The sequence below is a fragment of the Meleagris gallopavo genome, chromosome 2 (genome assembly GCF_000146605.3).
Source record: "Meleagris gallopavo isolate NT-WF06-2002-E0010 breed Aviagen turkey brand Nicholas breeding stock chromosome 2, Turkey_5.1, whole genome shotgun sequence".
Lineage (NCBI taxonomy): Eukaryota > Metazoa > Chordata > Aves > Galliformes > Phasianidae > Meleagris > Meleagris gallopavo.
This window is the reverse complement of record NC_015012.2, coordinates 8,507,509-8,530,443: the sequence shown is the minus strand read 5'-3', so window position 1 is coordinate 8,530,443 and position 22,935 is coordinate 8,507,509. Positions and strand designations below refer to the sequence as shown.

The following is a 22,935-nucleotide window of genomic DNA, read 5'->3' as shown; positions in this document are numbered from 1 at the left end:
CTCTGCTGTACTATTCACCAGGCTTTCATTTTACTAATAGACCAAGAAACAGATATTGGACAAAGTCATGTTCAGTACATCACTGAGTTTGGTACATCTTCAAATATAAAGCACTGATTTTTATTTTTTTTTTACGTTCAAAATTTACAACTTTTATATTCAATTAATAACACCCCATAAGCTAGAGTACAATATGCAATATTTTAAATACAGCCAAGGAAAAATAGCTACTGTAGTATTTAAAATAACATAATAGCAGCAGAATTCTGTCTAAAAATAGGATATTAACTTCATTTAAAGTGTATCTTCTTTCAAGTAGGTAAAAGCAAGCAGATCATTTAAGTATAAGATGATCATCTGGAACACAGAACCACCCTGATAATAGTGAGATAAAGGTGAGCAATTAAAACACATTACATGTTTAAAACATGGACAAGTACAAGCTTTTTTTAAAAAAGGCTGATATGCAAGTGATGTCATGTCAACTTATGTTACAGTGCTGTATGTAAAATTATCTTTAACTTATCCTAAGACTCTAAGAAATTTACACTGGAAACTGTACAAAAAAAAAAAACCAAATAATTGAAGTGTTTATAGCTTGCTTGAAAACCCAGCCCATAACACATACTGCTGTATTTGTAGAGACTACTGGACAGTTATGTTGCGTAGCTCCTCTCAGGGTTTCTGTGCATTTAAAAACTATGATACCCATTGCCTGCAGCACACCAAACCTTTATAAATGAGGGAGAGTTCTTCAGGAGAGTGCAAAGTGCATTATTTTAAGGAGTGCTTCATATTATATACAATACATTTACTGCCTGACATGCACTACGTTTGTGCTTTTTAAAGGCTCTTTACTTATTTGCTGTTTGCTAGGATCACTGCAAATACCTGTGTTTATTTATCAGCCCTTTTGGATTCAGGAGGAGATAATGGCAGGGGAAAAAGAAGAGGAATCTGATGATAAAACATAGAAATATCTCACAACTACTTGGAAAAAAGGGTCTTTTTTTATTGCTAGCAGCTGGTATTGAAATTGACATAGTGCCTGGTGAACAGACTAATGTCACTCATTAACCACCCCCTCTGTTCAAAAGCAGGCAATGCACAAAGCATTATCAGTTCATTACTACACAGAGGAAAATCGTTTAAATACTGCATGAATCACAAAGCAACTCTAGAGAACTTTAGGTGTACTCATGTTCTCCAGCTGGAGCATGATTCAAATAACACAGCAGCTCAAAACCAAGATGCTTTTGGAATTACCTTCCCAGGTAAGAGCTGTTTTCATTAAGAGAAATAGAGCAGTGGTTTGACTTCTTAATGTCACCAAACTTTTGTTTGTTTATATATATCTCTATATACCTAGTGTGTGTGTATATATATAAATACAAATATATATAATATATATTTATCTATACATAAAATATAAATGCAGATTTGATAATTCAAAAATAAGTTGGCATCCTGTGTGCTTTAGATGTTTCCTATCATCTGAGCATCTTTTGGCTCAGCAGATATCATCCACGAGTTTCGCCCCATTGATCCCCCGGTAGGTTACTCTGCTAGGTCGAACCAAGACCCCATGGTTCTGCTTGCAGGTAAAGTAACGCTTCTCCCCCACAGAGCCATCATTCTTCCCCTTGGCACTTCGCAGCTCAAGGCCAAGCCATATCCCTGGCGCAAAGTCTGTCAGACCAATGTACCTGATGGTGCCCATTTCATTGGAGCTGGTGAGAAGAACCTGCGAGCCTTCGTGCAGCTTCACCAGTCCCTCTGTTGTAGCTGTGCTGGGGTGGCTCCAGCTGTGCCGTGACACAGAACTCTTGGATCTAGTTTAAAAAACAGGGGGAAAAAAGTCGGTATCTTTCTATAAAACACCCAAAGCACATTTCTAACTTAGTGCAGTGCATAAGAAAACTTGTGTTTGATCTCATATTACTAGCAAAACATGTAACAACTTCAGTGTGCTACAACAGAGGGCAGTCTGAAATACTTGGAGAACCCATTTGCTGTCACTCAATGCCAAGATTTTGATGTTCATGGTAGGTGGTACAGCAGGCAGGACAAAGTGCAGTCCTTTACCAAGGCCTGCTGAATTCAAACAGTTGAATGGCAATACAAGAATTTGTAAAATATGCAGCGATGAGCAATTGGAAAACATTTTGATGCCACCTTGAATCCAAGGGCTGTATCTTAGGATAGGCACAGAAAAAACAATAGGCTACTGTGTAATTCTGGAGGAAAAAGAGTGCGTGTATACAATAACATCTAGCACTTCATGAGCACAAAGATTTTCTTTGCAGCAAGCAGCAGTAAAGCTATCAGCCGGCTCACCCAAACATCTTAAAACCCAAATACTCACCTAGCAAAGGAGTTTCTTCTGCTTATCTCTCTTTGTGAAGATGCAGAAGTTGTGCTTAAACTGCGTCTAAAACCTAAATGAGAAAGTTAATGAGCTATGCGGGATTTACAAAGATTTTTGTTTACGAGTCCCTTATCTCTGTGTTTTCCTTTATATTGCTCCCACTATCTTTGCTACACATTCTCCCTTCCAGTTTGGAAACTGATGAAACTTTTCATGAACGTAAGTGTCCATAATGTTTTATATGTTCTGAGACGAAAGAAATTAAAACAAGCTGAAAAGAGGCAACTGGAAGCAGGCTTTTCACAAAATAACCTTGGGTTCCTTGAAAATCTCATGTGCTTTCAGAGGTGTGACCTTAGTGCTGCAGGCTCTAATTAAGGAATGGTAGCCTACAGCAGGCTACATAAGCTACATGGTAAATTACAGCATCTTACCCACCTACCTGGAAAAGCGTGATTTATCTTACTCGAAGTCTCTGCAAGAGAATCCATCGAACCTGTTAATCTGAAAAGCAATAACACAACAAAGATACCATTTCAACGCAATTTTTAGTAAAAACTACTGCTGAGTACTTCTTGTCAAACACTAGTTAAGTTCTAATTTTCCTTCCCCAACCCCACCCAAAAGACCTTGGTGTAAGAAGGCTGGTATGTAAGAGATGCGTATGGTTAAGGAGTATACTCAAGTTATTTTATTCAGAGCATTTATCATTTAGAGGTGATGTTATCCCAAATTCTTGGGACTTCCATACAGTTAGCTGGAATGAAAATAGGATTTCCAGTCACGTCCAAATACTACTTCCTTTTAGAACTGAACTTTGCTTGGAGCATCAGGACTAGGTCAGAAAGGTAAGGCTGAATGAACACTGGCTGTCCTGGAGATGGAGGCCATGAAATGAAAATACTTGAAGTGGCAGCGAGAGAAATGGGGGAGCATTATTTCCAATTTATATTCTGCTTTTAGGAAGCTGATCTAAAAACCAGGAGATTTTTTTAATGGAGGTTACAGGCTTTCCACTAGCAGAAGAAAACAAAGATTATTTCTTCTGTATCTGCTCATATCTACTTCAAAACTGTTTTTCATGGGAGACATACTAAGAAAGCACTTGACAACAAAACCACTACACCTGCTTCAGTGCTTACCTCTGAACACGAGAAGGAGGCGCAAATATTCCATAGCGAGGAAGGCAGCTGAAGTACTGGACACCACCCACAGAGCCATCGTTCTTACCATGAGGCTTGTCCAGTTCAATTCCACACCAGAATCCTACCAGGTTTTAAAACAACCCAAAGATACCTCTTACCAAAACACGGCAGGCTTTCCTTTGTCTAGACACTAGGTATTCATTTGCATTAAGGAAACAGAAACTGGCTAGGTAATAATGATAAACAGGTATAGATCTCAAAATATATAATACAAAATAACTAGGCAAAAAGCTGTATAGGAATAAGTCTCTCAGCATTTTCATATGCTTTCAGAAAAAATGTTATTTTACTTAATACAGAGAGAGTAAAACATTTGGTGTGTATACTGAAGTTGAATGGAACATTATTGAATGTAACAGTGGACAACAGAGACATAAAAGAACAGCAGTAGATGTTCAAGTTTCCCTCCTCAGCCCTGTGATCACATGCTTTCATCTGAGACCATCAGCACTAAAATTTCAGTTCTGATAATAATTTCTTCCTTCTCTCCATCTATCGAGTTCTAATTAATACAAATTGCAAGGCTGACGGTATGACACGGAGAGAAGGGCGTGATTTGGAACTGGCCAGCACAACGCTGAGCAGGCATCAGGACATTAATAAGCCTGATCATTTGTAACGAGTGATAAATGTGAGCTAATTATGTAAATGCACTAGATTTCATACTCCATTAGCAGGCCTTATGCTATCCATCCCCAAAAGACTCCAAAATTTAATTCAAGTCACTTGGTACTAAGGCTTTGGATAAAATGCTAATTCTAATTATCAGCTCAAGGAGCACAGGAATGACAACTCATGAATTAAAAGGTCTCAATTTGTCAGATTCTCCCATTCCTGTTTCCAGACATAAAGATCTGCATTGCAGCAAAAAGAATAGGAAATGGAGAGTATTGATGCCACGAAGTGCTATAAGACAAATATTGCTGATTATGTATCAATCCAACAGACTTTGGTACTTATACCAATGTGTACTGCTTTTGCATTAACCCTGCAATAGATTACAATTATTCCTTTATATATTATAATAATATATATATATAATTATTATCTTATTTATGTTCAGTGAAAGATAATACAGACAGAACTTGACATTTAAAGTATTTTGGAGGGAGTGAAGATAAAGTTCTTAATGTCTCTGTTCTCACGTGCAACCTAGTCCGAACTATCCTACAACATACACAAAGAGTGCTGCAATTACCTGGTGCAAATTTTGTCGTCCCACAAAACCTAACAGTGCCTGTCCTCTGTCCTACTACCAGTACTCTGTCTCCAACCTGAATTCCTCTCTCATCATAAGGGGTTTTCTTTGGAGCTGGAGAAGAACTGTACAATCCTGTTAACAGAAGAACAACATTTGGCATTGTTAGCTTTACATCTTTAAGAAATTCTTCAGAGATAGTGAACCAACTGATTGGTCAAAGGTCTATCTTTACCATAGTGTATTTTAAACACATGGGAATACATACAGATTTTGCCTATAGAATTGCTTTGCCCCAGCATGAAACTCTTCTCAGCAGCTGAAAGGCACAGTGGCAAACAAGACTAACATTTTTTCTGCTTGAAGATGTTCTAGAAAACTTTTAAGAAGTTGCAAAGCTTAAAATGTACAGATAAACTACTTCCCAAGTGCCTCTCCTTAACCTTTTCCAGTTCTGAAACCGCACGTGTAAGTTCTACATTAGTATTCAATCCAACAGTAACATTCCTTCCCATTTAACACAGAAACGTACCGTACCAGCACTAATTCTAGATGAAGCAGAAGACACTCTAGTCAGTGGCTTTTTATTGCTGCCAGTTGAGTTCCGCTTCTTAGCGTAATTCTGCTTGCCTTCTAAGGAGGTAGTAGAAGAGGAAGAGCTGCTGTATTCAGGAAAACCTTGAAGAGACAAATAAATAGAAATAGTCCTTCAGAGATGATATTTGGAAAAGAACAGAGTAAGCAGAATGGAAAGCTTCTGAAAGAAGTTATTTGTTGTCCATCCAGTGGGCTGAATACAAAGTGAAGGGTCAAAAATAGAGGGCTTTTCAGTAGTACTTGTTATACAACCACCTATGAGGAATGACATAGGTAGATCTGATCCTCCCTTGGCAGAAAGGTGCTAGTTTAGTGGTGAGAGAGGTCTCCAAAAGGCTCTTCTTTCTTACTCTACAGAAGTTCTTGCAGACAGCCTCAAGCAGATTTACTGTGCTATGGAAGCGTCAATAAGTGATCATATCACCCCTTCCTCCAGCATGCAGCCTGTTAAAGGCTCGATGAGAAGCCTAAGAAAGGTGATACCACATGAATGAATTATTATCTGGATCAAAGCCTACTCTATCCCATTCCATACTGTATTAATATTAAAGTCTGCTCTATAAAATAAGAATGGGACATAAATCACTTTTTATATCCATTTGCAAACCTTGACATCTAGGCTGTCTGATAAGACTTATGTTCAGCTTTCATCCCTCACTTTCAAGACTCTCCTTCTGTTCTCTCCTGTCCCTACTACCCTCTTCACAAAGCGAGGCACAGTACAGCCAGTCTCATCTATGCTTCAATTTATCAATGTCATATATTAAGATAATCCTGCGTATCAAACGCTGCAGAAAGTTGAGAGGCCTACTAATATCATTTTTTGCAACGCACCTCAACATCAGCATGGGGTTACTGTATTCAGTAAGATTTAATCCTTCTATTCGGCAAAAACATTAAGAACTGCAGAAAGACAAACACAGGGGGATGGATCAAAGCAACAGCTTTGGTACCTATGGGCAGAGGACAGAAGTCTGAAGACTCCTGAGGAACAGCCTGCAGCTATGCTGCACTGAACAAATGATAATGCGTATTAGTAAATGAACGATGACAGAACAGGAAAAATTCAACTCCAAGTCCACAATATAAAAAATGTGCGCATTTGCAATCACATACTACAAGTCTGTAGTTAGAAATCACATTAGATGGAGGTCAAACCACCCAGTGTTCTCACATGAACACAACAACTGCTGATACAGCAGTACAGAAAGCTAAAGCAGTCAATGAGATGCTTCATTTTGTGGGAAATTATGGGATGGGAAGAGAAGAAACAGCAAAAAGGACTTCAGCAGCTCAAATAAGCCATTCCTCTTCCATGAGGCAAAACAACTGTGTTAGCTTTTCCCCAGCAGATGAGAGTTTGATCTGTTCTTAAAAACCTCCTGTCAGGGAGATCTCACAGCTTCTTCAGCAACTTACTTCACCACGTAATTACTACTGCTAGAGGATGTTTTTACCCGTAATATAAAGCCTAAGTTACCAGACTTTTAGCTCAAGATTTCTTTTCTTACTCTCTTTACATATGCAGAAGATGTTATATTGTTCTTTGCATTTGGAAGACTCTTGTTTTATTCCTTCAGCCTTTTGTCTTTTTATTCATCCAATCACAAGTTACAGTGTTTTCTCTTAAGTCACATTTTATACACCTCTAGTTATCGCACTGTCTTCTCTGAATTCTCTCTCATACTTGTTATTTTGATGAAGATTATTATGGAATGTGAGCAGCACAGAGCAAAAGGGCTTCCTCAGAAACACAAGGAGGTACACCTGCAATACTCTGTAAGATCATTTACTAGGAGACTAGGTTTAAAATAAAAAAGTAACATTGATTTAGTTACCTTTTGCAGGTACAGTTTTTCCCCTGTTAACGGTCATGAATTTGTTTTCAGAACCACTGGGTTTTCTTGACTTATTTATGCCTGGAATAAATAAATAAATATATATATAAATATACAATTAAATACGTGTGTGCTAACAACAAACAGCAGTTTTAAGGGGAGCCATGTACAAACTCAATCTAAAAGACCTGCAGATTAGCAGATGCACAGATTAAATGGATCAAGCTGTGAAGTTCCTCAGACTCTTGCTGAGCAGGTAAAACAAGGCTGCAGAATTGTTCTCATGGATGTCAGACACCTTCACGCATTTTAAAACAGTCCAAACTATTCATCACACAACAGAATTGCCTGTGAGATATTCATGTTTACAGTGAAGGAGTTTCATTTAAATCTTTCAAGCATTTACATCTATTGCATAAACACAAAGACTTTACAAGCACTTCATGTATATTATTCACGGGTATTCAGTTCACAATTTCTACGCTGAAGACTACATAAAGTTTGAGACCAAGTCTTCAGTCTACAAATAGTGAAGCAAGTATGCCAGTGCCATTTTTATGGCCTAGAAGAGCCTAACTCTTAGAGCAGCAATGGTGTGGTGTGCACAAACAGGTACTGAAACCTGCTACAAGCAACGAACAGTTGTTGTGTATTTCTGCCCATTCCCTACCCTACCTCAAGGAGAATAAGTTGATCCTGGTGCATCCCCTTCCCTCTTACAAAAAAGAATTCCCATCTTTTTTTATTTAACTGTATGTCAGCTTAATTCAGCTGCAGGGGCTGAATTCATGTGCAGATACATTTTCAGAAATTTTATATTTTAGCCATCAAAACATCAGATAAAAAAAACTACCATGCTGTGGCTAGCGTATTTCTCAATTTGAAGTCATCTTCTTTTCTAGAAACTTGGGGAAAAAAAAAAACCTATAATCAATCTGATGGATGATTCAAATCCAGCAGAAATAAATGAAATCTGAAACCTCTATACAGTATCATTTTACTTTTCAACTTATAACTGCATCTACAAAAAGCATATAAATTTTTTTTTATTTTTTTTTTAATCTTTACAAGCTAGTGATAAGCAGGCATGGAGTTTAAAGGAAAGAAGAAATTTAATCTAGTAATGCACATGAGCACAGGCAAACTAAGTTATGCGTTATGCAGCTTCATCCTCCCACAGCAGCCAGTGATCAGTCAGGCATGTTCGTTCTAGTGGACCTTTCAAGACATGAACATCCTAAAAGCGACAGCTTGAAGATTACTGTTTGTGGATGTAAGCACCGCTGGGCAAATGATGCGTAACTCACTCTGATTTTTACCTAAAGGAACTGTCAAATGTTTTACAAAGACAGCCCGTGCACCTTTTGGGACAGAAGAGGCAGCTCATGACTAACCTGACTTGAGCACTGTGTCTGTGACAAAGGCCTCACTGCTCTCTGTCATAGTCTAGCAGGTTCTGAACGATTCACAACAAACTGAATCAATCACCGAAGAACACAAAGTCAACACAGACGTGCTCCTGAGCAGTTCTGCTAACATAATATTCACAGAAGCGTGTTATCAAAGAATCATAGAATGGTTTGGGTTAGAGGAGACCTTTAAAATCATCTAGTTCCAACCTCCTGCTATAGGCAGGGACACCTCCCACCTAAACCAGGTTGCTCACAGCCCAGTGCAGTTCAGCCTTGAGGGCTCCAGGATGGGAGCATTCTCAACCACTCTGGGCAATCTGTCATGCAGGACATCAGTTTACAAACAGCTTAAATCTTTGCTGATTGTAAATACACATAATTAGGGCTTACTTTCCTCTCATGCTGGGTTACATGAATCCTCTACGATGCTGCTAAAACACCGCTCTCTTACCAGCTCGCACACTGTTTTATAGCCTGCATCATGCTGGTAAAGAGGGGAGGCTTTAGGCCACTTAACATGGCAGTGTGAGAGTATTCTTCCATCCTTGAAGCCGAGCTGCCTTAGTAAGAATCACCAAAATAGGATTCAAAAGGCAAAAGACATCCTTTGCAATACGTAATATTATATATATTACATATACGTAATATTTAACACAAGGATATCCATTCTCTTCTCATCTGCCTCTGGATTTACTCAGAGAATTTAATTAGCAAATAAAACACAATCAGTTAAATAGCTCCAGGATCATTTTGCCAGAAAATAAATGTATTCTGTTTCTGCAAACAAAGTTGTATTTACATTTATTTCCAGATTTTCACTGGTTTCAGCAAGGTGTTCCAAGTTACCCAGGAACATCGCAGGAAATTAAATCACACTATTTTTAGACATGTCACTGACATCAGAGCCACTCAGGTAACACTTGGAACATTTGAGAATAAACGTTCTGATGAGTGCCTATAGAGTTTATAATAAAGACTGTAACTTCTGAGCACATCAGATCATTGTAATCACTGAACAACTGTACTCAGTGTCCCACCAGTACCTGGCCAATGAACATCAAGTAACAGCAACATGCAGTCCATTATCACCTTTTCTTCCCACGCAATGACTTAAGCCCAAATAAGTACATTCATACTAATATTTACAGGATTGGTGCTCATTCTTGATCTCTCTATCCTGTCTCAACGTAAGAGAAAACACTCACCAGAATTCACTTTGGAAGTTACGTGCGTCACATCTATTTTCTTGGATTTGATCAGAGGTGAAGATCGTGTGGAAGAACTTCGTATGGAGCTTTTCTTGTGATCATAAGCCTTGCTTATTTTAGAGAGAGGTGCAAATATACCTGGAAAAGAGGGTTGCATGGCCAAAAAGAACCACGGACAACATTAACATCGTTACACTTTTTTGCTTTCTCTTAAAGCTGTTAAGTATTCTTTTAGCCACAACTGTGGCTTGTTCTACTGTTGAAGCACTTGTAGGGTGCAAGGACTAACTCAAATAGAACAATGAAACCACACCCAAATCTATCTATTTCCCCAAAAGGTTTGTATCTTCCAATACTTTTTTAATTTATGTTTTAAGAGAATTTCAGAAATGAAAATAAAGGTTATACCACGTTTCGGTGCACACTTGAAGTACTGGACTTTTCCAACACTCCCATTGTTCTTTCCCTCTGCTTCATCCAGCTCTATGCCAGCCCACTGCCCACTGGCAAATTCTGTTGTGCCACAAAATCTTAACGTACCAACCTAAAGCATTAAGCAACAACATAGAAAGATATTGTTAAAAATGCATGGTTCAGAACAATCTACTATAGCTTAGGAAGGAGAGAGCTGGTAATTACCAAGCTTTTAATCAGAACAGATGAGAAATACAAACATAATGATCTCCCTCGATGATTGACATTCCTATCTTTCAATGCCAGCCACTGCATTTTCCAATATCTATCAGTCATCTGTGTCTGTTGAGCAGAAGCAGCTGCTATTGACAGATCATGTAACAGATAGGAATTCAACAGTAAGCACCTATTGTACGATACAACTCAAACCCAGCAAGGTACATGCCCACCTAGTTCTACTTTCAGTGCCTTCCACAAGAACAGTACTAGAAACCTGACTGGAAAACTTGCTGAATTGAAGATTCCATGGAAATACTAGATTTAAAGTTTCTTAATTTATTTTTTGAAACTTCATATATACACACATACACAAACATAAAATTTTGCTCACAAATACCTTCGATGTTTACCAGAAAAATATTCTAAATCTTTAAAAAAAAGTACTAATATTCTTCAATCATTCCAGATCTGTTGATATCAGAATAAGAAGTATGACCATTAACTACAAAGTTCAATTTTTCAAATCCATTTTTAAATAGTGTCTAACAAGCTTCTTAAAAGCTATTCAAATGTGAGTTAGACCAGTAAAAGCTATGTTCTTATACTTCCACAGAACAACACACCAATCCCTTTAGCAAAGCACTGCTTCAAAGATTTCAGCTGCATTGCACCAGTGAAACTGGGTTATCCTAAGTTAAGTAGAACTGATAGTGTTGTTTTTTTTTTATTGCCTTCTGGAAGCTAATAGGGTTAATTTACAAATGAATGCTAAGCAATAAATATTACTATCATCCTGATGTAACACCAGAAATATTAATAAATAATGAACTGTGCTGATGTAGTACAAGACACTTAAAAAATTGTTCACAGATGCAGACGTTTCATGTCAAAGCAGCTTTCCAAATACATTCAGCTCATTACTTTCTGTAACCCAATCCTTACTGGCATCCAGAATTCAGACCTTCCAGAAGGGGTTTCAGACACTCAGATTTGAAATATGTCTCCAAAGGAATAAATAAACCGACTGTCCGTAAGTCATGAGAATAGTACAGAGTTACAGAAAGGCTTAGGTTGCAAAGGATCTTAAGGATTATCTAGTTCCAGCCCCCTGGCTATGGGCAGGTTTGTCACCCAAGACTTGATCAGAGACCAAGGCCCATTCGATGCCTGCAGCAACAGGGCATCCACTCTCTGCACAGCCTGTTCCAGTGACTCATCACCCACACAGCGAAGAATTTTCTCTTAACATCTCATCTAAACCTCCCCTTTTTTCATTTAAAACCATTCCCCTTTGTACTAGCATTATCAGACCATGTAAAGAGTCAGCGTCCCTCCTGTTCATAAGCTCCTGTTGCATACTGGAAGGATGCAATGAGGTCTCCCTGGAGCCTTCTCTTCTTCACACTAAACAAGCCCAGCCAAACCAGCCCGTAAACCATTGACAAGCCCTCACCCCTTCTTTGCAGGAGCGTTGCTCCAGCCCTCTAAACACCCTCGTGGCCTCCTCTAGACCCACTCCAATAGCTCCACACCTTTCTTGTGCTGGAGGACCCAGGCCTGGATGCAGTACTCCAGATGGGGCCTCACAAAGACAGAACAGAAGGGGATGATCCCCTCCCTTGCCATGCTGGTCACACTGCTTTTGATGCTGCCCAGGATACAGTCGGCTTTCTAGGCTGCAAGCACACGTTGCCAGTTCACGTTGTTTTTCCATCCACCGCTGCTCCCAAAGCCCTTCCCTCACAGGGCTGCTCGCAATCCCTGCTGCCCTAGGTGCAGGACCTTGCACTTGGCCTTGTTGAACTTTATGAGGTTTTTATTTGGGCCAACCCCTCAAGACTTCCCAGCTCCCTAGATGACATCCCTTCCCAGCAGCGCACCCAGCACACACAACACAGCTCACTGTCATCTGCACACTTACCAAGTTACTCATCATACCTTCTGTCCTGCAATAACGACACGATCTCCCAGCTTCAGGCCAAGTGATAAAAGCATGGCCTTGCCTGTGATATGATCATAGTTTGCAATCATGGCTTTTGAGATGTCACATGACAGAGGCATCGCATCCAGCAATATCTGCTTGATTTCTTTTGCACTAGCTGCTGCATCTGCCATTTCCAGTGGCATATCTACTGGATCAGGAACCACATCCACTGGGATCTGCCCTTTGTCGTTCTATAAAAGCATAACGTAACACAGCATTTAATAGCATAACAAATTCTTAACCATAAGAACATTATCAGTACTCTGGACACGTGGGAAAAGAAAGCACCTGGATATGAAAAAACATTTTCAAAGATATCTGGACTGCATATCACATAGAACTTGCTGAACAATGATGTCTCAAAAGATTTCACGTCATCAGATGATATACCATGTAATGACTTTTGACAGTTACAATGTCCCATGAAAATGAATTTGAAAATGGAGAACTGAGATACCAGCTACACTTTACAATACATACAGGACTGGTGGCCTGCATACAGTAGCATTTGACCTCCATCAGGTCTACTGTATGGTTACAAAGCAGAGCAGCTGATGTTCTTTTATTATCAGTTATTCATGCTGACCAAGTAAACTACTAAGTAATACAGTGAGTTTCCAGAGGCCACGTGCTTCACCTCTGTATTTCTGAAGAGATCCACCTCTGCCATCACAATTGATGCAAGACACAAATGAGAGTTAAAACATCAAAAATGGAACTCTACTTGAACTACTGAACTACACATGGACACGAAAAAAACAAACTTCAACACACAAATATGACAAAGCATACAAAAATCATCCACTACAAGTTACAAACAAGAGGTGCTCTCTCTTCACATAATAGATATTTAGCTAACCAAACCTGGACAGACTATTCCATTTTTCCAGCTATATTTCCCCAGATAAACAAATAATTACTGAGGTGTATACAACCTAACATCTTACCCTAAAGGCAGGGTTTGCTCCATGTTCCAGCAAACATTTCACAGCTCCTGTACATAGGTTAAATGCAGCAATATGCAAAGCTGTTCCAAAATCGAAATCACTGCAGGTAGCATCCACATCTGCAATTAAATGTCACATGAGGTAAGTATGTTACTTGTACTTTCCACCCTAAAAGTTTCCTGAGAGGGCACAGTTTTATAATTTATATTAACATTTATACAGAAACAAAATGAGCTACGTACTGAATACATATGAGAGGCAATTCTATAGAGCATCAACCTTATCTGCAAATGTTGATTCAGACCATGAGTTAATTTGGAAGACAAGCCTTTACTCTCATTTACTTTATAATTCTGAAGACTTAAGTGCAAAACTGTTGATATTTGAGATACCCAACCTACAGGGACAAAATTAACAAGAAACAGGTTTGCATGTACGTTCATATTTCTCTGATACTTATATTTTACTTGACTTGAAATGTTTAAACAAGATGCATCTTCAACCAGGTGCCTTCCTTTGTAAGCAGGTAACAGGGCAATGGAAAACTGATTCTACCTCTGCTTTACACAGATGAACTTACACTGGCCAAGAATTAAATGTGAGCTAGCCATTTTTCGTAATTCCTGTTTCCAAAGAACTGCACACAGAAGGGTTTGGCACAGACAGCTCAGAAAACACAGCACTGCATCAGATGAAGTTCACAATACACACTGGCATTAATTTTTCCCTGTATATCTTTCAATGTGCTCTAAGTTAGTCTTGGGTACTTCTCCTGAACTATACAAGAGAGGTGTCAACTTAAGTCAGTTATGTATATAACCATTTATTTAAAATGCCAGCTGATTTCATCCACAAACCAAATAACAAGAATATTTGCAACAGTGAACCAATCTGAAATACTGATGAGGGACCCAAAGCTTTCCTCCTAAGAGCTGTGGGAGACTTTTGGTATTCTACAGCTAAGTCTGTCCCAAAAAACACTAATCCTGTCCACAAACTAACAAACAAAATTCACCCTGATTTTATCAGCATCCTAACACATTTATACAAATTAATACTTTTGGGGGCACATAAGATGTAAACATTGGCATACTTCTCCATATTTAAATGATCTGTATGTGAATTTGATACATCCTAAGAAATATTGACTGACTTTAAAAAGATGAAAGATATTAAAGTTTAACTGTATTTTACAAATGCTCCAAATACAAATACATTCGTGCACATGCACGAAAAAAAGACTGTATTCCTTTCTGCAGTCATAACCACAGCTATGTAAGCAAAGCTGCCTTTTATCTGTCAAATGTTAAAATACCACAAGTTTAAAGTTTGGTAGAAGCTGTGCAGTAGTATGCAAATAGTGAAGCTTCCACGTTTGATAAGGCCACCAAAGAGACGTTTTATCTTCTTAAGAAGTATGTATTTATTTATGCCAAACACTGAAGTCAAGCTGTTCCTTAGATATAAACTTCTACGTAGTGGAGATGTGGGGAAAAACAAGCAAGTCAAAGCTGCTTTAGTCACAGCTCCACCTCTTCTTTACCATTCTCCCAGTGCTTCAAACACACTTCCCAATGAGTAAGGCACTTTAAAAACCCCAGGGACCTGCCACAACACCCACACCTTTCATTTTCTGTGTCCATCCCCTTATTTCTCAAACAACTTAGAATCATAGAATCATAAAATGGCTTGGGTTGGAAGGGACCTCAAGGATCATCAAGCTCCAACCTCCTTGCAACAGGCAGGGTTGCCAGCGTCCATATCTAAGACTAGACCAGGCTGCCCAGGGGCCCATCCAACCTGGCCTTGAACACCTCCAGGGATGGAGCATCCACAACCTGTACGTAGGCTCCCTTTAGGTACTGGAAGGCTCCCTCAGCCTGTCTTCGTAGGGTAGATGCTCCAGCCCTCTAATAATCTTTGTGGCCCTCCTTTGGACCCCTTCCAACAGCTCCCTGCCTTTCTCTTACTGGGGACCCCAGACCTGGATGCAGTATTCCAGATGGGGCCTTACAAGGGCAGAGTAGAGAGGAACAATCACCTCCCTGTCCCTGCTGGCCACCCCTCTTCTGAAGGAGCCCAGATACCATTTGCTTCCCAAGCTGCAAGAACACGCTGCTGGCTCATGTGAAGTTTTTAGATTTAACATATTTGCTTTTGTTTCTTAGATACTTCTCTATCAGTTTATACAAAGCACAAGTGAACAGAATACAAACAACTACACAAAACAGTAGTAACACCACCTACCTTTTGGCTTTGCATTTTTCAAAATAACACTAATAAGTTCTGGAACATCAAAGTAAGCAGCATAATGCAAGGCATTCATATTTGTCCAACGGCTGCGTAAGCTGCTATCAGCACCCAGATCAATAAGCTGCATTGCAAATTTTACCGCGGTTTCAACATCACCTGCAAGGCAATTGTTTTGAAACATGCATCAGATTTGCTTCCAGGCCCTCAGAAATATGCACATATTTATGTATAAAACAAAACATAGCTTAGCTCACAGTTTGTACCTCAGCTTGAAACAAAGTTTGCTATAATAAACAGATTTTAAAACTAATACTGCTTTTTGAAATACCTACACCACTGTCACAGCCATAACCTCATCACAGTTCTGTATCTTCCTTTCTGACAGCCACTGGAAGCCAAAACTAAGCACTACAGTTTACTGCAGGAAAACATTCTGTGATATTCAATGGTAGAAACCTTTCTGAATTAATTAAGCTGGTACGTCTATAATGACATTTCTTTACTCACCAATACCATGAGCCCCTGATTTGCAAGTGTAATGCAAAAGAGTCATATCAGTCAGTCCATCTCTGTCATTCACGTTGCAACCTCTTTTAATGATCTGAGGGACGAGAAGAAAACACGTTAGCTGTGGTACATCCCTGACATCAGCCTTACTTAGCAAGTTAATTCAGATATGGGTTCTTTTTGTTTGCTAATAACAAAGAAGCTTCCTAGGCTACACTGTAACTGCAGAACTGAGCAAGGTGCAGAAATGTAATAGACAGCATTATCTGAATATAGCTAACTTTCATTACTTAACACTTCTAAAACTTTCTTACACTACTACTAATGATATATATCACATATGCTGAAAAGTTAAAAATTTTACTGAACAACAGGAAAACTGCAGCATTTAGAAGTCCCACCCTCCCATTATTTGGTTTCTCAATAATGATTTCCCCCCTAGAAAACTTGTTACATTATGGTAGGAAGAATTTTACCCATTAAAGCCTGTAATCCAGAAGAAAAATATGAATGTAAGATAGAACACAAACAGCAGGTCCTATGAAAGCAGCCTACTGCAAGTCTCAAAAATATTTTGGATTCTACCTCACTTTGGCCTTGGAAACATCACCCTTAAGGTCAGGCTTCAGTGAAACTTCATGCATCAATTTTATAATTACTCTTAAATAAGAACATGAAGCACCAAGGTTGAGGGCCTCTGAGAAATAACCACTGTGAGAAGAAACATTCATTTTCTACCATCTATCCAAACATGCTGAATTGTCAACCAATCCTTTCCTCCTTTCCAACTGAAAACAGAAAGTACGTGAGATATAAGGCACTAACCAGTAACTGTGAGAAGGCAAAACCTGTATGTGCATTTAGGAACAGTCCTGCTTTTGAATCAACTGTTTTAAATTGGTGTCACTAAAGCATACATTTAATGCTGTAAGTGTCCGAGGACCTTCATTTATACCTCACCTCGTTCCCAATAACATCGATGTTCTGTTGGACCTGTGGAACCCATTGCCTTAAGATAGCAAACAATTCAGAAACGGACGTTTTGGGGTTGAAAAGTATTTCCTGGCACGCTGCGTCATTGGGATCAAAGAAGGAAAACTCTGCTTTAAAAAAAAAAATAAAAAAGGGGGGGTGCTTACGTACAATTAGAAGTTTTAACGTTCTCCAAGAATATGTATAGTTTTCAATCTCAGAGGCAAAGAACACAAGAGAGATTACTCCATTAATAACCACTAGAAAATTAGAATATCTGATTAATTCAGATAAGGCTCTTTAATGTCTGGTCTATTTACAATAAAGTCTTGCTTATCAGTCAGAAAAAGTTTTGAATTGGGATCAAATAAAGTAGTACTACAAGGTTAAGTTTAGGCAAGGACCAGCAGAGATGAGCAATGGTTATGCCAACAATGGCTCAGCCTTGATTCAAGCGAGGCAATGCTGCTGATATCAAGCTGCTCCCAAAGCACAGGCAAACCTCTTGATGTCTCAGTTAAGTGATGAAATATACATGCCATTCTTCCATATGCCATAAAACATCTTTTCCTTCTCCTTCCATCAGAGTTCACATAAAACATAGCAAAACATACACACAAATCAGGAAGGCATTAGTGGCTTCCATTTTTTTCCTGTCTTGAATGTATCCATCCCACCTGATAGCAACTGCAGGTAACAAACAAAATAAGCTATCAAATCAAGGTGAGAGAAAAAAAACCAACTATCTTTAAGATTTTAAGCTTCAGATTGCTTCAGGCAACCCAAAATTCAGTCATGAGAATGTCATGATACCTTATTATTCAAGCATGGTATTTCGCATTACTTTCATGCATATATCTGTGCATATACACAAACTGTACTGTTTTAAACTGATGGAATTTCTTCCAACTCGGAAAGAATCTGGATAGCAGTAGCTATTAGCAGAAGGAAGGGAAGCAGAACCAACTACCATCTTCAAACGATGGAATAATGGAAAACACTCAGCTTTCACCCCTGCTACAGTTGTCATGGAGTTTCCTTCTAAAAAAGTTTCAAGTTAACGTACATCAGCTTGCACCAACCACAGGTAAAACGCTCTCTGAATGGATAGTTAACGAAGGATAATTAACATATAGCATCAGACATCTGCAACAGGACTGCGTGTACGTGGACGTACCACCCTAACCTTTCTTCAAAGAGAGCACACCACAATTCTAGATCGGATTAACAAACAAGAGCACATATGCAGCTCACTTCCCGAGTACTCAGTGCTCCTCTAACAGCACTTCCTTGATTCAGTAAGAATGAATAAGGAAGACGCCATCGCTGATGTTTAGCACGACTTTTTATTTGCATCTCGCCTTCATGAAATAAAAAAAATAACACCACTCCTTTCCCTGCACTACAGAAAGCATGCTTCTTAACTGATGTCCTATGCACTGACACAGATCTTCTGATTTCTCGTTTAATATTTAGCCCCTGTGTAGACTTCAGTTATCTCAAGCTGAAAGCTATGAAGGAAACATGACCAGCCAACAAGATTAATCACCTTACGTGACTTATTCTGCCAAGTTTTCCAGCTATTAACATGAACCAAATCATACCAGTAAACAACTCCAGCAAGGCTAAAAAAAATATTAAAATATATCAACAGCAACCATCATAAGTGCTTAACAGCCAATCAGCTGCAGTGCTTGCAAGATCATCATATAGAAAAATCTTTTAAAAGAAAAAGTTCTACAGTAAGATGATAATGTCATCTAGATACCTTAAAACTTTGGTTTTTAAGGTATATAGATGCCGTTTTGAAGACATTATAATTGTAGCTACCTATGAAGATCATTAGACAAAAGGACATTTTAATCTATTGTAGTTCCTGTTTTAAATATTATTATAAACACGTGAAGACAATTTGACATTTTTTCCAAAAGCCAGTCACCAGAAGGTGCTATAGTTTCCCATTAACAACCATTCCCACAGCCCTCACTACTACAAACATCCTACCCTTCCAACAGAAACACTGTTTAAATACTGAAAGTCCACTGAGAAAAAGCTTGATGCATGCACAACTAGAGCTGAATTTAATTAATGCAATTTTGCACCTTAATATGATATCCAATTCTACATCTAGACCTGTAAGCATCCAATCCACATATAGAGAAGAAACAGTAGAAGTTAAAAGACATAATTAAAAGTATATGTAATAAGAAAAAATGAGAAAAGCATGAGTCTTAATTTTTCATCTCCCTTTAAAATAACAAAATCCATTTAATAAGCAGTATTTTTTTTTTCTGAAAAGAGAGTATAAGGAGTCAATAGTTTTTCTCAGTATTTATCACTCAAATTTACTCACTGTTTACCACAAACTCTTCTTCTGTTAACATACGTACCACAGTCTGAAGGCATCGGTGCTGCAGCAACAGAAAAAGTTACAGATGTTTCAGAGCTTGGAAACAGAAATCGATCTCTTTCAGTGAAAGAATCTCCTTCAAAGGAAGGTTCTGGGATACCCTCTATGGTCATCTTCCAGAAAGCCCCTTTAGCAAGAAGGAAAAAAGAACAGCATTGTTAGAAATTCTTTGGATTAGTTCTGTTGCACTAAAATGCAACACACAAATATCATCTTCTAGCGAACTAATAAAATGTATTAATTCTTAGAAGTGATTGCAGCATGGTATCAAGGATACTCAGCTTCTAGATTTGATTTCACCACCAAACTCACATGTAATTAATGGAGAGCATGAAATTTCATCAGTTTCCCACTCAGGCAGTATGAAAATTACATTGTAACTAGGAACTACAAGCAATAACAAACAGATTTAGATGCTTTACAACTTCAGGAAAAGGTTAAAGCATCAGATACTTTTCCTCACATTTGGCACATATCTTTCTCTCACACTATCAGCAAGAACACGCTCCCAGCTACTGCTTTCTCCTCTTCTAATTCTCATGACTTGAACTGTCTGCAGCTTTATGCGGCAAGATTAATCACTGAGTGATTCACTCCTGGATGCATGATTCTATCGCCTCCTTTCCCAGCTTCTCCTCTCTGTGTATTAAAATAGCACGCTTACCGCCGTGTTAGAGCACCCACCCAGCTGTTGTTTCCAACCAAGTTTTCAAGCCTTACAGCAACCTGGGAGAGAAAAGAAAAATGAGATGGCCACACAAAGCTCTAGCGACGGGTTCCAACCAGGCCATGCTGCGTTCTACTTACTGCCTTCCTGCTAAGAGAAGAGAAGAGCTGGCTACCACTCATAAGACATCTACTTGGGCAAATCCAGCAACAAATGAAAAAAAATTTATTTTTGAATGAAACAGACTGAATCTCATAGCTGAAAAACCTGAACTTCTGTGTATTGAAACTTCATAGCTAAGTAAAGCAAAAGGAGCACATCTATTAAACGAGTCTACATTTTCATCTTGGAGAACATTATGCCAGTCCTTTAAGGCTTCAGAATTGTTTAAACACTTTCACTGAAAGAAAGGATTAATGGAGATTCAAGGCATGCCTGGTTTTATTACATTTTATCCATGCACAAGTGAATGAGAAGGAAAAAGTGGGTTTTTTTGTTATTTTGATTTTAAAGATTTGTTTTGTCTCTCCTACACACAACAAGTGAATGCATTTATTCTAGCATTTTCCCAAATAAATTTGCAACACCATTTGGGACCTCGCACATAGAAAACATTTTAGCAACGGTTGCAGCTGCCAATCTTGAAGGAAATAAAATCTCTTCTTCCACGTCACGGACAGTTCACCTCCAAGTTTTCTCAACTTGGAAAAGAGGTCCAGATGACAAATGATCATTTTTCTCCTACTAGCTTACTTCCTCAGTCCGCTACACCTGTACAAATAAATGCATGTGTTGGCACAAAAGAAAGATCAAGGGGGAGGTTACTGGGAATGACAGGACTATTTCTTCCAACTACATTATTAAATTGCATTGGCTTCAGCAGTCAATTCAACAGGGCCAAAATTATCACTAATTATTTCAATTGGTGTTTTCATCCAGCAACATACAGTTTACATTTTGAATAGCTTTATTATTATCATAAACGTTGACAGCAATGACTTTCTTGTACAGTGCATTAGGAAGTCTTTTAAAATGTAAGGTGGTAATTTCATCTTGTTTGTAAGGAACAGTGAAATACAGTTGCTACCCTCTGATATTTGTTCAGAGACTGATCAAAACAAAGCTGTACAAATCCACATCATTTTTCCATGGGAAGCACATACAACACTCTTACAGAACACACAAGTAATATGCATGCATGTAGAAGACAACTGAACCCATTAAGCCAGAAACAAAAAAAAAAGGAATTAAAAGATTTCCACACAGCACTGCCAGTACAACAGTGAAAAAACAAAAGCAATACGATCAAAAGTAGCCACACCTGACTGAGCAGCTCCTAACAGGTGAGATGCATAAGGTTCGATTGCAAAATCAGCTGGAACTAGAGATCAGCAGAGAGATTTGAAAGGTAGTACAAACAGTGCTGTGTACTGCACACAAACAGACTGAACAGAACAGAATCAGTGCTTTTGCAAGTGGCCAAGTCATCTTTTACATGGAAGGGCCAGAGGGAAGAACTCAATCCATCCCACACAAATGAAACAAACAACTGAGCAAAGCAGGCCGGGGAACAACTCGGGTTGATGGGCAGATGACACTAAGACCCAAGCACCACAATGAATGTGCCAACACAACGCCACTAAGAATGACTTCAAATGCTCACACCAGCGCCAACAGCCCCTGGCCTACATCTTTAAAGCGTGAGATTTTTATTAGGATCTTGAAGTATATTACCATTTTATGACTCAGAACTGAAACATGAAGGGTCAAGGCAACACGTTCTGCACCTGTGACTACCTCCAGAGCCCGCAAGCTCAAGTACATGAGCATGACAACAGTTAGCGTGACACACACGCACCTGGAAAGGCAAAAGGAAAGCAAAAGTTTGACGACAATTTCTAAGAAATGGAAAAAGGGGAAAAACACCATCTTTGTCGTGACTTCCGTTTCAAAGAGAACGGCACAGCACTGAGATATTAATAACAGCCAAGATATACTGACTCAGATGGAAAATGGAATGAAATAGCTTCCAGAAATCCAAGTATGGAAGAGTCAATAAGGGCAGAAGGAAATGGTTAGAGAAACTCAATGAAAAAAAAATGCCACTTTTCCTTTTCACTGCATTATTAAATACTGCTAGATGCAGCTTAGTGCAGCAGAGTGCACCATACTTACTATCTGCCAGCCATACGTTGCTGTGATCCAAATGCAACCTGAAAACGAAAGAGAAATATCACTGGAAAAAAAGAATTAAGAGAATTTGATAGTCATCATCTGCACATACAGTGCTGCTGCCAAGGCTGAGGGCAAGCATAGGCTTCCTAACACCCAACAAGAAGTTGTGTAACACAGGATCCACTTTTTCGTGTAGACTGCACTATTTCCAACCTTACTGCAAAGCAGCAGCGAACTGCTTCCCTGCAAGCACCACACAACACCTGCAAGCTCTGAAGGACTCGAAGCGATGGCACACACCTGCGCCGGGAGCCCAGCAGCAGGCCTGGTCAGCAGGTGGGTGCCATTTTGGACAAGCACTACGAACAACGACCTGCTGATGTACGTCCGTGGGAGCAAGAAGAAAACCGCAGCCCGGGGCGCCAGGCCTCCGCCGCGCCGCCTGCCCATGCATGGCGGCGCCCGGCTGCTCCCGCAGAGGGCACGCAGAGCCGTCGGAAGGAAGCCTCGCACAGTGGGCCACGCCGCCCCGCGGTGCCCACCCCGGTCCCGTCACCCCCT

The 22,935-nt window shown here is 39.2% G+C and overlaps 1 protein-coding gene across 7 annotated transcripts; it reads right to left on the bottom strand.

Moving 5' to 3' along the window:
- Positions 1 to 98: 98 nt before the first annotated feature.
- Positions 99 to 22,418, bottom strand: CLIP4 (CAP-Gly domain containing linker protein family member 4). 7 transcript variants are annotated; one of them, XM_031552311.1, is made up of 18 exons: positions 22,375 to 22,412; positions 21,934 to 22,057; positions 20,197 to 20,258; positions 19,513 to 19,659; positions 17,111 to 17,253; positions 16,151 to 16,244; positions 15,638 to 15,799; positions 13,391 to 13,509; positions 12,398 to 12,634; positions 10,235 to 10,370; positions 9,824 to 9,964; positions 7,207 to 7,287; positions 5,309 to 5,449; positions 4,772 to 4,906; positions 3,511 to 3,634; positions 2,811 to 2,872; positions 2,366 to 2,438; positions 99 to 1,832 (listed from the first exon to the last, which is right to left on the bottom strand). In XM_031552311.1, the coding sequence occupies exons 4-18, from the start codon at positions 19,643 to 19,645 to the stop codon at positions 1,511 to 1,513; spliced, it is 2,103 nt and encodes a 700-aa protein (XP_031408171.1). In that variant the 5' UTR covers positions 19,646 to 19,659; positions 20,197 to 20,258; positions 21,934 to 22,057; positions 22,375 to 22,412; the 3' UTR covers positions 99 to 1,510. The 7 variants fall into 7 exon arrangements, with proteins under 7 accessions (XP_031408171.1, XP_010704801.1, XP_031408173.1 ...); XM_010706499.3 differs by having other exon boundaries at positions 17,111 to 17,250; XM_031552313.1 differs by having other exon boundaries at positions 20,217 to 20,258.
- Positions 22,419 to 22,935: the final 517 nt, after the last annotated feature.

Bases quoted from the DNA above. Each gene is read 5' to 3' on its own strand.
- CLIP4 (XM_031552312.1), bottom strand. From the start codon at position 19,645: ATGACCATAGAGGGTATCCCAGAACCTTCCTTTGAAGGAGATTCTTTC. The intron at 17,254-19,512 runs GTACGTATGTTA...TTTTTTTTAAAG, and splicing joins ACCGATGCCTTCAGACTGTG to CAGAGTTTTCCTTCTTTGAT. The intron at 2,439-2,810 runs GTAGGTGGGTAA...TTTCTCATTTAG, and splicing joins GATAAATCACGCTTTTCCAG to GTTTTAGACGCAGTTTAAGC.